The sequence below is a fragment of the Strix uralensis genome, chromosome 2 (assembly GCF_047716275.1).
Source record: "Strix uralensis isolate ZFMK-TIS-50842 chromosome 2, bStrUra1, whole genome shotgun sequence".
Classification (NCBI taxonomy): domain Eukaryota; kingdom Metazoa; phylum Chordata; class Aves; order Strigiformes; family Strigidae; genus Strix; species Strix uralensis.
The window spans coordinates 40,286,703-40,304,369 of record NC_133973.1 but is presented as its reverse complement, the minus strand read 5'-3'; the positions used below and the strand labels follow the sequence as shown (position 1 = coordinate 40,304,369).

Below are 17,667 nucleotides of genomic sequence, written 5' to 3'. Positions count from 1 at the left end.
AATTTAAAGTTTTTGAATTTGCTCTCTTTTGACATTTCAGTTCTACTTTTTAAAATACTCTTTCAAGCATGTACCTAATTATTCTGCTGCATTGTTTCCTCCTTTTCCCCAGGATACAGATGCAGTCTTTTCTGTGTGGTGGGGGCGGGTGAGGGAGGAGTGGCTAAAGTGTGAGTGAATGTAGTACAAATAGATGCAGAAAGCAGCAGGTGGAAGGATGGGGAGACATAGAGCTTGGGGTCTCTTCCTTAAAGAGCCTACGAGTAGTTTGTGTGAGGCCAGTAAGCTCATGCTTTGAAGAAAATGTAAATCATTTACAGTGTTTTTAGAGTACGATTGTGCTCTGTTCTGTGAACCACCCTTAAAGATTGAGTATTTAGAGGAGAAATAGAAATCAGTTCTGCTTCTCATGTTTACTTCCGTAAAGGTGTAGCAAGAAGTAATCCAGGGTGCCTGCTTTTGGTGCTGAAACCAGAGTGCTGTCCTTGGAGGGTGCTGAAAAATACTGGAGATCCAAATGCTAAAGCATACCAACAACAAGCAAACAAAACCTTTGAGTTTAGATAATTTCAAGCATAAGTATTTTCAAATGTACGCTGAGAAGGTCTGCAGCTACCTAGAAAACCTGTAGCTGATTGTCTGTTCCTGTGCACCTTGCAAGTTTGTAGTAAGTAGATAGGGATTTACTGGCATTCAGAAGAACCTGGGAAAATATTAGCTTGTCATCCTCAGCCACTCTCTGGGCAGCTATATGCAAATTATTTGGCACTAATTCCTAAAACAGTGTGCAGTATCATTTTGTTTTGTACAGTTATCCTTCCCAACTTCTGAGGAACCACTTAGAACTCATAACTTCTGTTCCTCATGCTGTGTCATTTTTCTCACCTTATTTGCCAGAGGAATGGGACTGATGAGAGATCCAACATCTCAGATATGGGAGAAATAATACTCAGTTAGGCATCCTTCACCCTGTTTTCTTCTTTCCCAGCCTAGTCTTTGTTCTGTAAGGCCAAAATGTTCCTTAGTTAAATTTTATCTGGTATTACCGGTAAAAATAAATGTAGATATTTTTCCTGATTTCCTCATTCAGGGGTTTTTTCTGGATTAGGTTTTTACTTGGTCTTTTTCTTATTGCACGTATTGTTCTAGCCTCTTCTTTCTGAATTCTCAGGGTCATCAGACAAACAGCAGTAAAACTGTATTACCAGACATAACTACACTGATGCTGTCTGACATGTTTTCTAAAAGTATTTCACGTATTGTTTTTCTCTCCTCCCAAAGAGGACTGGGATCCATTTCAAGCATTTACCTGTTGGATTCTGATTCTTGGGATCAGACACAGATCCATTCCCAGCTACCTTAATGATGTAATCAGAACGTTACGAACTTTTTCTGAAAACAAGTTAGTTGAAAAATCTGATTCTAATCCTGGTAAACACTGTAGAAGAGGAGATGAATCAAACAGGATTCAGTAAAGGCAGGGGAGAAACTGATCATCATTCTGAATAACTATTTTCTTTATAGCTAAGAGATGAAAACATGTAGTGGTGACAGAGAAGGGGGAATCCCTTTAAACAAGACTAGTGCTGATGGTGATATTTTCTGTGTTTTCTGTTCTGTAGTCAGCTGCTGCAGGAAATTAATGCTTACTACATCTTCCAGAAGTTTTTGTATCACTGGTGATATAGAAAGTTGCATCAGTTTCGCGGAATGCTGCAGACTCACAATGTTTTAATGGTTTCAAGAAGCAGCTGGACAAATTTAGGAAAGAAAAAATCCATTAAGAATAATCAAATACAAAGACATTTTGTCTGGCTTTAGAAACCTCTGAACAACAAATCACTGGAGGTTGGGAGGATATTGTTGGGAGGGAAAGGCTTAAAATGATGATAGAAAAGTGAAGTTACTCTTAGCAGTAACTTCAGCAGCAACATTTTAAAACTTAAATGTTACTGCTGAATTGTACGATAGCTTGCCCCCTCCCTCCTGGATCACCTACTCAGAGTTATGTTTCCATTTAGTGACATAGTCTTTACCTTTTGGAGAGGAAGGATGATTTTCTGATTAAATACAATCATTGGATGTTGTCTAGAGCAGAATTACTCTGTGGAGCTATACAAGAATTTCAGTACACTTTATACTCTTCTCTCTCTCTCTCTCTGAAATCCATAAAAATATAATAACATAAAGGAAATCATCCATCTAGTTCATAATGGAGCATTATAACCCTTTCTCAATACTGTTTCTGATCTCAAAATCTAGGCAAACAGAGCCCTCTATCTGTCTGAAACTTGTAAATAAGTTCTGAAGAAAAGCTTGTCTTGAAGGCACTTCCACTTCCCTCAGACAGTATGTCTTTCAGAGGAATGTCAACCTTTTTATGTCCAAAACTTTATTCCCTGTTCGTTGATGTCAGACGAATTCCTTGGGAGTCTCTCCTTGATTACAATGGCTGTAACACTGGCTTCTATAGAAAGAGAGCATGTAGGTGCTTCTTGCTGGTGAATTTTTCTGATGGGCTTTGAGTAAGGAGAAAACTGAAGCAAACGGATGGTGAATGTCACTTCTGAGTTCAAGACAAACCCAGATGAGTGATGCCACAGGAAGGCAACTAGTCTTGAACCTGAGAATGACTATTAAGTGCTGCTTTGGAAAAATAATACAAAATAAAAATGTCTCTAAAGGAACACAATTGATATTTTGCAATTTTTCTTACGTGCAATTGTTCAATGGTTTTGCTAATTCTGGTATTTTACGTAGACTTGTAGCTCCAAATTCGTGTGGCATCTTTCCATGTTCCCTGTTAACTAACCTCTCTAAACCCTGATTTTTATCTTTTCATGGGATTCTAGTTTTAGTTATATAGTTATATATTTAGTTAGTTAGTTATATATTCTTAGTCTTACAGCCTGTACATACAAACTGGGAGATGCTGTGTATATCTTGAGATATTTTGGTGATTCAAGTTCAGGGAGCAGTTGCCGACAGGTAGGACTTTGCTTTCTTATTTGGCTGGAACACAGTGAATCACTGAGGTATTGGAGCACTGTCTTGAAGTACAGCTCCATTCTATGGGTGACTCATAGCTTTCTGGTTGTGAAAAGAAAGTGGTCGACAGTTTTGTGATAATTGGGAAGAATTTGATCTGTCATGTCAACAAAGGATTACACTGTCGTAAGTGGAACAAAGTTCCCTGTCTCTATGTTGTGTCAGTCAAGTGTGAGATGAGCAGTAATTCATTGGTCTGGGTTATCAAACCTATCTAAATTCAGAAGTGTACCTTCTCATTTTGGTAGACTTTGCTTTTAGAAGCAGAGGATAAAGGGTGAGTGGTCGTATGTAAGAAAATCTAAGACAAGGATCTCATAAAGCTGCCCTACTCAAAATTCTTCGTATAGAAACTCCCACCCGTGTAAATACAAGTAAATAAAGAAGGCTTTTCTATTTTATTCCTTCACGCCATGCATATTGCACAGACAACAGAGTTCTTTAAGGGGTATGGGGAGTGCTGAAACAAGTTGTTAACTTGAGGATTCCCTTTGTTTTACTGAAAGGGATATGAATTTTAGGCCTGAAAAGTATTTATTGGAGGCCAGTCACACAGTTAAGGCACTAAACACGTTTAAAAATGATTGAGAGGCATAGCTGTCATTCCGTGAAATCTTAAGGGAAATTGAGAAGTAGAATATATCTGCTAGTTGATATAGAATCACATATTTAATTACCATGTTAAACAATTAAATACAGTGTGGACTTCCTAAAGCACATCCTAAAGTAGATGTGTTTGTGTTTAAGAAAACAATCAAATGTAATGTCAAAAGCACATTAAAAAGAGGGAAGTGTTCCACAAAACTTAGGTTAAATGCTTCCGCAACGCATCAAGCACATACTAGACCTTCAAAAAATGAGTTCATGTTCTCTCCTTTACCCTGACATTGTTTGTGAAGAGACCTTTTTAGGCTCCCTGCCTGTCATATTCCCTGTCAGTCAGAGCAGGCCTTCAATGGCTATGGTCTGTCTCCCCAGGGAGTGAATTATTTTTTTTCTTTATGTTGGGAGTTCTTCCTAGCAGACCAGTACTTAAGTACCCTTAATTAATTCACATAATCTTCTTTCCCATGTTAGTATTCATTCTCCTGTACATCTGAGACACAGGCTGCTTCTTTGGTTAAGCCAAGTACTATAAAGAGTATATTGGTAATTTCAAGGTATGATATTTATGCCTGCCCATTTTGAGATCTGCTAGTTGACCGCAAGGCTATGATCACAGGCTTTTGAAGCTGCCCACATCATTGTCTTCATGCCTTAGAACTATCTTTCTCTTTCTGTAGGTGTAATTTACTTCATTTTTTATATCTGCAATTAAATAATGATCCTGTTTATGGCTATTCCATTGGAATGGATAACTGGACCTTAAGACAATGTGTAAGAAAGCTGTAAAGTCTTTTTTGAAAATGCTTCTTTAATTAAGAAGGTAGAGAGATTCAGATTACCCTGGAAAGGAATTGAATATTCAGAAAAGATGGGAAGTAGCATACAGGATATAAGTTTAAGCAGTCCTTAATGTTCGCTGAAGTGATAGAAAATTGTTGTTAATTGGGAGGGGGGAATACGTCTTTGATCTAGGAAAATCTAAGTTGATGTACATTAGACTGTCATATGGAAGAATTGTAAATGTGGGGCTGGTATTAAATATTTTTAATTATTTTAATGATTGAAAGTGAATATTGATATTCTAAAATAGAAGATAAATTTTGTATGTTGAATGGTAGAAATTTAGAGGTACAAAAAATATTATGGAGAATTAAGATAGCAGGTGGAATTTCATATGGTATGTTGAGATTTTTTTTAAATGGAATATTTTCAACTATTTGTATCCACCATCTCATGTATACACAGCTGATGGTGTTAAGGAAACTGAACTGACTATCAGAAAAAGTAGAGAGTATGAAGGAAAAGTGAGAAGCCCAAACAAGATTTAGTTTAATAAAGAACAATATAGAAGCATATACTGGAAAGCATGGTCTTATATAAAAGATAAGTATAGTTCGACTTGACATTTTGCTAGAGTCTAGTCATCCTCCTCTCAAATGCAGAACAGCAGAATGAAATTTCAGATAAATGATGAAAGCATATCCAAGAACTGTCTATTGCAGAGACAGACAGGAAAGAGAGTGAATCAACACATACCATGTATCTGGGTTAGAAAGGGATTCTACTGACTTTTAGTAAAAGAGTAAGGGGCTATCAACTCACAGTGAGGAGCAGCAGTTATAATGTAAAATTAATTTGTGAAATTCGACTTAGCAAAGCATCGTTAAATAAGAGCTCCCTAGAGTCTTGCAAAAGGATGTCAAATTAACAGAGGAGAAAATCCCCATCCTATGGCATTGGTTAATTGGCCCTCTTCTTCTGTCCTCTCTTCCCTCCTCCTTCTGGCAATCAGCTAACTGCATAAGCAACGGGATTTAGGAATGAAGTGCCTCAGAGGAAAAGATTTTAAAATTACCAACTTTGAGAGGTTTCTTACAACTTTTTCTTGTAAGAAAAGGTAATAGTCAGAACTGAGGAGAGACTAGTGGATTTTAAAATGTTCAGGTTCCTGATTCAGGACAGTTGTGATGTTTCCATTTGCAATTTTTCAGAGTTAATTTTTCAGAAGTTAAATTGTTGACAGAAGTAATTAAGTAACATCAGGTACATCAGCAGTGATATAATGGTAAGAAGAATAGGGATTGTTGAGGAAAGGAAGCTGAGCTCTGGAGTAGGTGAAGAAAGAGCTAAATAGAGCAGTGTAGAATTAACAGAGAAGAGATGGAGAGTGAAAGAAGTGTCCTATCATTTGGCTTGTTTGTATTTTTTCTTTGTTTGTTTTGCCTTTAGAAAATGAAGGCTCTTAAACTCACTAGTATATATATTCACAGAGTGGGCTGAAAATTTACTGATGTACAGTTTTCTGTTAAGAAATGATGATTTGATGGAATTGAAATATTCTGTGGGAATGGTTGGTGGGCTGCCCAGCTGCTTTGCTTTGCTCTTGGCTGCTGGCCATCTTGTCTGCTCCCCCAGCTGCCTGTCATGTGGGCCTGCTGCCTTGTCTGTTGCATCCTATTTTAAGTATTTGTACATTCTAACAAATAAAGCAGCAAATCACCAATTAGAACACCAATTAGTGATTACTACTAAACCAGCTACAGTCTTAATTGGAAAATCATTTTCAGTAATAACTGATTGATATCCAACTAGCAACCATTAATCAATGACCTTACATTTTGATACTTTAAACAATCAAACCTTTAAAAAATATTCTTGTTTTATTATTTGATATATTTATAACAATACATAAAATATATACCCAAAATTATGCTGTCCAGTAACATTTTCCATTTTCAGATATTACTGACTAAAGCTGATACTCAGAATTTTGTTCTAAATGTGGGTTTTTATTCAATTTGCAGTTTACAGAACAAACTTTTTATGCTAGGGCTAATGAAGCTCAAGTAATGATGGGTTGGTGTCTGTTGCCCTTTTGCACCTCCTGTCTTTGCTTCTCCCACTTCTCTTTGTAAGCACACACGAACTGGAATTCTTCTGGTTTTCCAAGTGAAGCATCCTGAATGACATCTCTGAGCAGGGAAAAGAACGTGCTTGATTTAAATCTGTGCTAATGGGCTAAATGTCTCTTCCCAAAGAGGAGAGAGTAATTAAACTCTTACTTGCTTTCTGAAAGTAGTCATTGGTTTGGGGGCTCTTTTCTCTCTATCCAGCAGGTATTTTCAGTGACATTCCTCAGGTTTTTAATCTCTGAGATGACTTGCTTTCTGTAGAATTCATTTGAAAGTGGCTAGCAGGTTCAGGAGTTGTTCAGCTGGAAAGAACAACATATAAGTAGCAACAGCATTCTTAGGGAACTTGGTTAAAAATTCAACTTAAAATTTTTCCATTAAGCAGAGTTCCAGATCCAGCTTGGTTCTAGTTACTGCCCAGCACAATGTCGCTTAAGTTTCAAGGGAACAACCATAGACAGTTTTGCCACTTAATTTTTATGATTATTTTCCTTTGGTTTTAGTGGTTTGCTTGTGTGTATTTGAATTACTTTGTAGTCATTCATGCCTTAATGTATTTGGCTTGTCCACTCCCATTTTATGTGCAGTGCCTCAGGTAGAGCAGCAGTGTAATTAATGATATTAAGGCTTTTTTCCAACACAGTAGTGATTCTCCAGCAGTGAGAAACTGACAGAGAAATAATGGGGCTACTTGTAATCTCAGTGGGATTCCTATCTTTGCTGGAAAGGATTGGAAAAATGGTGAATCATGAACATAAAATTCCATACTAGTAGTTCTATTTCATAAAATGTTTTGAAGATGATGGGTATAAATGGTGATGATCACTTGCCATATAAAAGGGAATAAAACATTTCAATAAACTGTCCATATGTCATCTTCCAGAAAAGATGTTTCAGTAATGTGTGTGTGTATACATGAACAGACATTAATTTCTGAAGAAACAAAGATGATTTGGATCTGGAACACCTCCCCTATGAGGACAGGCTGAGGGAGGAGTTGGGGTTGTTGCCTGGAGAAGAGAAGGGTCTGGGGAGATCTTGTAGTGGCCTTGCAGTACTTAAAGGGGGCCTATTGGAAAGACAAGGGAGGGACTGTAGTGGTAGGACAAGGGGTAACGGTTTTAAACCGGAAGAGGGTAGATTTAGATTACATATAAGGAAGAAATTCTTCACTATGAGGATGATGAGGCATTGAAACAGGTTGCCCAGAGAAGCTGTGGATGCCCCCTTCCTGGAAGTGTTCAAGGCCAGGTTGGACTGGGCTTTGAGCAACCTGGTCTGAGTGGAAGGTGTCCCTGCCCATGGCAGGGGCGTTGGAACTAGATGATATTTAAGGTCCCTTCCAACCCAGACCATCCTGTGGTTCTATGATTCTGTACTTTGATTGAAAACATTTGTGAAGAGATATAATAATTTTTGTTAGGTCAGTGTATCTAGCTGGAAAAAGAGAAAAGCCAAATCCTTCAATAGGTATGAAATAAGAGCAGTAGTTGTCAAAAACAGAGGTTGAGAAGAACTGCTCTTTGTTTAATTTGCTTACGGTAATCACCTCAAGGGTATGGACAAAATAAGGAAGTGCCTACAGGACAGCATTATGGAGGCATGTCTCTTACCTTTTCTGGGAAATCAACAGAAATGGGTGCCTCTGTGAAGTGCTTGTACACACATAGATGCAGCATGGGGAAAAAAGGGGAGGAGTCAGAGGTCCACATGCAGTTGCAGGGCTATGATCTGACTGGGATCACAGAGATGCAGTGCAACAGCTCAGGCAACTGGAGTGCTGCAGTGGATGGGTACAGGCTCTTTAGGGAGGGCAGTCTGGGGAGGTGAGGAGTGAGAGAAGCCATTTATGAAAGAGCATCTAGAATGTATGGAGCCCTGCTTTTGGAGAGTTGAGAAGGTAGTTGAGAGATTATGGGTCAGAATTAGTGGATGAGCAATGTGTGTGACGTGGTGGTGGTTGTCTCCTACAGACCACCTGATCAGGAAGTAGTAGATGAGGCTGCCTTTCAACAACTGGAAGAAGCATTGCATTTGCAGACACCGGTCCTAATAGTGGGCTTAGCCATATTGATATTTGCTGGCAGTGCAATGCAATAGGCTACAAGCAATCAAGGAGGTTTCTGAAGTATATTGATGGCAAGTTCCTGACACAATTGATGGAGAGTCCAACAAGGGGAGATGATCTGCTAATCTCATCCTTGCAGACATGGAAGAACAGGTTGTGAGTGTGAAGGTTGTGGCAGCATTGGCTGCAGGACTGTGAAATGATGGAGTCCAGGATCCTGGCTTGGTGTAGGGGGTGAGAGCCATTGATATTGTTTGTGTTTACTTTAGTAAGGATTTCTGTACTGTCTCCCATAATATACTCATAGACAAACTGATGAAGTACAGACCAGATAAGTGGTCAGTGTGATAGAGTGAAAGTTGGCTAACCTGGACTCAGAGGGTTGTGATCAGCATCACAGAGTCCAGCTGGAGGCCAGCCACTAGTGGTGTACCCCAGGGGTTGATAGTGGGACCGGTGTTCTTCAGCATCTGCAGTTAATGACCTGCATTATGGGTTAGAGTGCACCTTCAGCAAGTTTGCAGAGAATACAAAACGGGGAAGAGACCACATAGTTGTGCTGCTGTTCAGAGGGACCTGAACAGCCTAGAGGCCTCTTGGAGTTCAGTAAAGGGAGATGCCAGGTCCTCTATTTGTGGAGGAATAACACAATGCACCAGCATAGGCTGGAGGCTGACTGGCTGGAAACAGCTTTGCAGAAAAGACCCTGGGGGTCCTGGTGGACAAGTTGACCATAAGCCATCAATGTGCTGTTGCAGCAAAGTCAGCCAACAACGTCCTGGGCTGCATAAGGCAGAGCATCACCATTAAGTTGAGGGAGGTGATCTGTCCTTCTGAGCCCTGGTGAGACACATGTGGAGTACTGAGTCCAGTGGTGGGCTCCTGAGTAGAACAGAGACGGGGAGATACTGGGGCAAGTCCAGTAAAGGGCCATGAGACTGATGAAGGGCTTCAAACATCTGCCATACAAGGATAAGAGGCTAAGAGAGCCGGGGTTGTTCAGCCTGGAGAAGAGAAGGCTCAGGGGCATCTTATCAGGGTGTACAAATACCTGATGTGGGAATTAATGAAGATGGAGCCAGACTCTTTTCAGTGGTGCCTAGTGAAATAAGAGTCAGTGGGTACAAATTGAAAACACAAAATGCCTTTTAAACATAGGGATTTTTTTTTTTTAAATTATGAAAGTGATTTAATAGTGGAGGAGGTTGCCCAGAGAGATTGTGGAGCCTCTATCCTTGCAGGGTGGCAAAACCCAACTGGACATTGTCCTGGGAAACCTGCTCTAGTTGAACCTTCCTTGAGCAGTGGGTTGGACTAGGTGATCTCCAGGGAGATTATCTCCAGTTTTTGTGCAAACCTTGGGCAAATTGGTTTAGCTATAAAGCATCTAATCTCAAATATGGCTTTCTATTTGGGGTCAGGAGTTGTGGGTTTTTGGTTTTTTTTTTAAATCATGTATCATACAAAATAAATCAGAAACTTTGTGATTGCTAACAGTATTCAGGGAATCTGTAGGGAGAGTATTAAATTTGGTTAGATGAATTGTTTCTATAAAATGTCTTTCAAGTTGAGTTTAATCTTTCTGTGTTGCACAACACCTTTGCTCACTTGATTTGTTTCAGAAAAATACTGTTTTCTGTTAAAATAGTTACATTATTGAAAATAGTTGTGTCAAGTGGAAAATGAAGATGTTTACATCAAGTGAAATTTTATAAGCTTTGGTGAAAGGCACATAAGTCAGATACCCATAGCAATGATCACTATTTAGACATTTGCTTGGCTGTTTGTTCTCGTAAGAGATTTGAGGAGGTACACTAGTTGATCAGTATTCCGTTTTGCCGAGGACCTAAATTTACTTATGGATAAAGGAATACCCAGTTTACAAAACTGCATATATTCCATCATTTATGAAGAGGTTTTGAGTTATTTAATGTTGTTTTATCATTTTGTCTTTAATATAAAAGTGCTCCCTATAAAGTGATTGTAGCAACGGTGTATTACTCAAGGGGGTATGAAATTATTAATGTATCTTGAATTAGCTACTGTATGTGGGTTTTGATAATTCACTATTAGTCTTGTCTTGATGTACCTGTCCTTCCCTGTGTGACAAGAAGCTTTTTACATCTAGTGCTGGAAAGCTACTTCGTGGACAGTGGTGGTATTAGGTGCTCTCTTCAGTTTGTTTAAGCAGGTTCTGCCATAGGTGTCTTAGTCCACGAGTGAAAATGGTAGGACAGCAGTGTTTCAGAGAAGTTGAAAGCATAGTGTTCATTCAGAGGGGAGCTGTAGGGAATAGGGCAGTGCAGCACTGGTGGGGAGTTGCAGAGGCTATGGACAAATGTACTGTCTTTCCTAAAGAGGAGATGAGAAGGGGAGCAGGATGGTGAGGAGAGAGTATAGTAATTTCAAAGATGGGTACTACTTACAAGGGGAAAAAAAATATTTTTTTTTTTTTTACTTTGTGGTTGGTGTGGGATTTTTGTTTATTTGGGTTTTATTTGGTTTGGTTTGTTTTTTCTGCTTCACCTTAATTTTTCTGTGAAAGGAAAAAAAGGAAAGTATTTTTTATGAATTAAGAAAGATATATTAGCCAGTTTTCTTCTATGAGTAGTAGGTGTATTTTGGCAATACTTACTCTCTGGAAAGATTAACTTTTTAAAGACAAGAAGAAATTACTTTGCAGTTATTTGCCAAGATGTTACATTAATTATTATATATGCCAGAATATATTTGTTACAGGAATAATGACTTCTGCTTTCACATTGCTGTTGAGATGCAGGCACACACCCAGTTACAATTCTTTGACTATTGTGATTGTTGCTCACGAAGCAGGGTCGTGCAAGCGTGTTACGTATAGCTGTATTTTAGAGATTCTGTATAAACCTAATGATTTTTCAGGTACTATAAAATTTCTTGAAGATGCCAAAGCTAATGTTACTAATATGTAATACACCCTTTAAAGGGATCTTAGTATTTTTGCAGGTGTTGGGAATGTGTAAGACATGTAGAGAGGTAGCTCTCTTTTTTCGTGTTTGTACAAATCTAAACAAATTTTATTTGAACCCTCCCATCTTTCTACTGAACACTTACAATCTTTGTGACTGGAACTGCTAGAGCTTGTCAACTCCCAAAGGCATATAGCTGTTTATGCACAAGAGCCTGAGTGGAAATTTTTTGTGCAGTACATATTCTCCAGGAAACTCTTACTATATGTTGAGTAGTGTCAGGAGAAAGTATTAGGCACCATAGTGTCAAAACTTCAGCTTTCATTTTTTCAGTAAAGAAATAAACATATTTGCATATTTGAACACAAAAACTGTTCTTCTGCTTTGAACAGGTGGCTGAGAGACGCTGTGACCACAGGATGCAATGTAAACTGTAAACCCTTGTTTTCCTAGTGAGGTTTTCTGAAGAGCAGTGGGCCCCTGCCCACGTGTGTCTTCTGCAGCCTGGTGTGACATGGGCCAAACTGCAGGTTCCACTGGAACTTGGACAGCTGTGGAAGGGGCGTTCAGAGTCCTACTGGGCACAATTTTTGTCATCAAAGACTTTTTGATTCCTGGCAATAGTAGTAAGCAAATGAAAAACAATCACTGGTCTCATAACGGTGCTGAACTTTGTCTTTTTTTGATAGCTTTCCTTCAGACTTCCACCAACCAACTACATGGACTTTGTTTCTATGGTTCTGTTTTTTATTTTGTACTATTGTGGGATACACTCTGATTTCTCTCTAAATATTAACAACTTTTTGATGAAATAAAGGGATTATTTTACCTGCATCTGGCACTGCCCCTTAGAGTCATAAAGGAGAAATGGTGTGTTTGCCTACGTGTCTCACTGGTTAAGGACTTTCACGGAGAAGGCTGACAGGCAGGCTGTGATGTACTTTCATGTAAAAACATGAAATCCATTCATCTTGTACTGACCCATAGAAGTTGATTTCTCTCAAGTCATTTATATGTGGGTTAAGAGGTAATAAAGTACTACCTTTTTTTTTTTTTTAAGTGTAGATTCCCTGTTTAAGTCTTTTATCTAGGATTTCACTCATTCTGTTTGAAAAGTTATTGTAGGTTTGATATGCATTTTGTTGGTAGCAGTGTAGGCTTAAAAAGCTTTCACTTATCTTGGTTACATTCCACTTTTTCACTTGTGCTAATGCAGTTGTTTGAGGGGGGGCTACACAGTGAACTTGGCTGGGAAACTGATCCAGTTAAAAATAATCCTTGTTTAGCTGGATATTAATAACTCAGATCAGTTCTGGCATCCAATTGACTGTAGTACTCTACAAATGATTGTATCAACAAAAATGAGTGGCAGTGTTAGGGAATGTTTCTGAATCAGCAATGCTATGAAACTATGGCAAAAACTGTTCCTTTTAATTTTTAAGTTGTAAGGTCCTGACTGGATGCTGCCCTGAGGCTGCTTTGACTCTAACATCTTTTTCTACTCACTGACTTCCTAGAAGTGCATGCTGAACAGATTTTCATTTCAGAGCATCATTTCTTTGTATATTCTAGTGTTTATAAAACACTAATTTGGAGTCAGTAGCAGAGTCTCAACTGCTTGTGGCAGATAAGCATGTTGCTGGTGAAAAACACCTGGAGTCAGATGTGGTAGCTATACATTTCTGAGTCAGTCTAAGATGGCCATTTTTAAGTCTGAATGTGAGTATGGCCACTTGTTACACAGGACACGTGTGTTTTTCTGACCCTGTGTTTATGAAGTGTAACTGTGGTGGTCTAGTCTGACATGTTTCTGCGGAAGCACTGACTGCATGGTTGAAGATGGAGAAAAAGACTTTGTTGTGAACTTGGCCTGAAATGGCTAGAGAAGAGAGCACATGAAATGCTGGGGATCTGTTTCCATCTGCTGCTTCAAAGAGACTATAAACCAGTTACTTGGGTTAATACAGAAGGTCTGTGAGATGGGTGGGGTTTTCCTCATTGGTTAATTCTTTTTTTTTCTTGATTACTTAAACAAGCAAAAAAAGTCTTCAGCATGCTTATTCATCTCAGTTACAGAAAAAGGTACGTACAGATACATTTTTGCCTTCAGAGTCACCTATCAGTAAAATACTGTGGCTTACATATTTTTTAAAATATAATTGAAACGGTGCTCAGCATTAATAGTGCTTGTAAGTAGCAGAATACACAATGTAAACTTGACAATCTTCTTAAATTGCTGTGTAAAATGGAAAGAGGTATTTGAGCCATCTAGTGGTTGGTATGAAACATTTTTACATTTTTTGATTGTGGAAAATGTAAATGACATTGGCTTGAAAATAGCATTTCTGCTTTTTAATAGCATGTCTGCAGAATAAAAACAAACAGACATTCAACTTCAGATTTGAGGTACAGTCTGGTTTGGTTTGCAGCTTTTTTTTGTTTTACTGTAGATTTTAGTAGAGAGAGATATCTCATAACACAAAAATTACATTAGAAGTTAGTAGCCAAAGAATGAATTTTGTTAGCTTGACATCTTCAGAAATTGTGAGGCTTGTGAAGAAGTTCAGGAAAGGATGGTGATAAGATAGTTTTCTACTTCTTACTGAAAAATGTTTGGAGGGGAAAAAAGTGATCATGTATTCTAACTCACTGGTTATTTATAGCAGGATTCTGAATAGCAGGGATTCAATTATAAAAGTAGTCTTTACTGGAAAATGTGGGATGAATATTTTTTGTGATAAACTTGTTCAAATAAAAGCAACAGAGGCAACTGGAAATAGATTTCTTAAGACAGGGTGTGTTCCTGGTAAACAGAGTCACATAATCTTATGATATTAAGAAAAAGGACATTTTGTAGATGAAAATTTCATGTAATGATCCTGCTTTGTCCCAATATGCAATAAGCTGTTACAGCCTTTCATATTGGCTGTTGCCAGTAGGAACTTGGCTGCACGTTGAACTTGATGGTATTCTGCAATATGGCAGAAAAGTTAGTTGCTGAAGTAATGAACTTTATGTGCATCTCGCCTTGAATTATTGAATTATTGAAATATATAAAGATACTACATACATTGAAACACTGCAATATCTTCCAGTCCTTGTGAAAGTCCCATCCAGGTTCAAATTAAGATTAAAAGATATATTTTAATCTTTATTAAAACAAATCTAATAATCAACAAGCAGTACTAATGGTATTACGTATGATTGGAGCTATAGTATTTCAGAATAGATAAATATGATCCATACTGACATTTAAGAATTTACACCTTTACATTTGAAGTATTAGAGAGTCTTAAATCTTGCCCTGTTTGTATTGAGAAGACACTGACAGTTCAACAGAGTTTTTAAGGTCAATCTGAAATGCTTTGTAAGACCCAATGAGAATGAGAGAAAAATGGAAAAACCAATCACAGAACGGAGGACAGAGCAGTAATGGTTGATTTGTATTTTACTTGGGTAGGGACAACCTGAAAGCTTCATGTGAACTTGATATATTATTACATTTGGACAAATCGCCTGCGTCTTGGTCCTGTTGTGCCTTGAAAGTTGATTATTATTAACCCTTAGGATCATATTATCAGCTAGATTAATTGTCTGAATCTGTAACTCATTTGGACTGTGAATTCTAATAGATTTCAGAAGAGGAAATTAAATTCTTTGAAGATTGAAGAGGTTTTAGTTGTCTGCCATATTTTTGCTTGAATTTTGCAGTGTGGTGATGAAGGATTTTTTTTTTTTTTTATTACTGTTATTCTCAATCTTTACAATGATCTAGTCTTGATTGCAGTTGGTGGATCTCTGAGGTAACACTGGACAGTGTTGTTAAGTTCTGTTCTACAAATGAGCCTGACCTAAACACAATAAAGGTTACTAAGTGTGCACTGTATTTTGTAGGTTTTCAGGTTGCACACGTGGAAATCTCTCTGTCTTACTTCTTCATTTAAAATGACTTAAATCAAGGCATTATGCATGCTCAGTTTTTGAGCTTGCGTTCTTTCCTGGTCTGTTGTTGCCAGAGCACACTTGGAAAGCAGGAAATATATGAGTTATGGAAATAGAGATCTTTTATCTTTACGATGTCCGTGTTGTGTTTTTGTTCAATTAAACAAGAATATGGTTTTATGGTAGTATTAAAGTGTCATCATATATTGTTTATGTACTTCCCCCTCCACTCCCCCTGTTAACATCTTCCAGTGCTCTGATTGCTGTAGTATCTGGTCATACCACTGAATTTTCTTGGAAGCTGTCCATTGCTGAAGCTATGATCCAACTGTATTCATGAAAGGATCTTTGGCATTTCCCCTGGTTTTAATTTGCATTTAGAAGATGCAGATGAGGTATAATGAAATGGTAATATTGGGTCCTGTTTCTCATGAATCCTGCTCTTTGATTTGTGTTCTACTTACCAGTTATTTTCTAGAGAAAGTTGGTTATACCTTTTTATATTTGGATTGAGTTTAAGGCATTCCTTTAATGGAATTCCTTAGAAATTTGTCTTGTTGAAGAAGTGCGTGGAAGTGGAAGAGGGATTATCTTGAACTACAATCTTCAACAATGGAAATTCCATTTCTTGTCCATGTGTCAGAGCTTTATGTTCTTTGGGATGTGTTCCTGGTCTCTCAAAACCAGTATTACACATAAGAAAAGCCTAAGAATCTGTCATAGGCAGCATGTATATGTTGCCTCCTGTAAATGGAATTGCTCTGCTAAAGAGAAAAGAGCTATGCCGTGACATAACTTTTAAAAAGAAAAAGCAATTTGTTTATTTTTCCTAATTTAGGAATTATGTAATAATTGTTTGTAGGATTTTATAGTTAAACATCCATTAAACCTTCTTAGTAATGTCAGCTTAGAAGCAAGTCAAACTTTTCTGTGAAAAGAAAATGGGTGGGTAAATGGATTTCTAGATGGAGAATGGTTCTTTTTTTTTTCTTCCTTCATTTTTTTTTTCTTCCTTCTTTTTTTTTTTCTCCTTCCACAAAGTAGGGAAATAGAAAATAGAAATTTGATTAATTACGAAGAAATATGATTGTCTTAGGTTTGAAGCCAATGGTCTGTATTTTTGGTATTCAGAAAAATGGAATTTCCTTAAGCATATTTTCAGATCCATGTAATTAATGTTCTACTTTAGACTCTGAAATTAGTGTGTGTATCTTTGTTTACTTTTATGTGGGTATAAATTATTATGACTATGAAACAGTATTTGGTCATAAAACATTTTTTATTATATTAAATTGCCAAAGACCTCTACTCTGTCATTTCCTTTCCTACTGTTGTACAAGTAGAACAAAGCACATCAGTTTGTCTGATGTAAAATAATATTATTGTTGTTGCTATTCCTCAAAAAATATTTTGCAGAGAATAGTGTTTTGTTTTGTTAAATGTCTACCTATCCTTTTATTCCTTCTTTTGGTTCTTCCTGTTCAAGGTGAAATTTAAATGTGCTTATCTTATCATGGAAATAGAATGTCAAACGATGAATAAAATACTGGAAACTCAATCTTACAGCATATGGTTGTTTTATCTTGGTTTTCAACATTGTTTCTTTCCTTTACAGAATGCTGCCTTTTTATATGGCCTTGGTTTGGTCTACTTCCATTACAATGCCTTTCAATGGTAAGTTGCAATAAACTAACAGTATCAGTATTGTGCGGTGTTTTATTGGTAGGTGGATATTTCAACTTCAGTTTAGTGTGAGTGTATGATAGTTTAATTTTTTTTAATCATAGATATGATGTTTGAGGACATGCTGTCCTGGGCCACATATCTGAATTACTGTAACATACCTGTGGCAACCACAGAAGTTGCTTGAAAAAGAAAGCACTTACAGGAGAAGAATTTTAGCTCCCTATAATACGATTCAGCAAGGGGGATAGAGCAGTATGACTTGACAGGTTTTTGTGAATTGTTGTTATCGATAGTCTGTAGTCTGCATTTGTTTGAAAGCCTGTTTACAAAAAACTTTTCTTTTGGAAAAGAAGAGGCAAAGTGGGCTTGTTTTCATTTAGCTTGATAATCAGTAATTTTTACATACTGTATAATGTGATAGTTTTGGACGTGAGAAGCAGTACACTCAGACTTGAATCAG

The 17,667-nt window shown here is 37.5% G+C and overlaps 1 protein-coding gene across 15 annotated transcripts in view; it reads left to right on the top strand.

The window, feature by feature from the left end:
- Positions 1-17,667, top strand: part of KDM6A (lysine demethylase 6A) — a 163,007-nt gene that overhangs the window by 59,754 nt on the left and 85,586 nt on the right. For all 15 annotated transcript variants that reach the window (XR_012627507.1, XM_074858462.1, XM_074858473.1 and 12 more), the window contains one exon: positions 17,137-17,195. Coding sequence is in view for 13 of the 15 variants with exons in the window: in XM_074858462.1 (XP_074714563.1) it covers positions 17,137-17,195 (59 nt within the window). In the remaining 2 variants the exon portion in view is untranslated. The remainder of the gene's footprint in view (positions 1-17,136; positions 17,196-17,667) is intronic.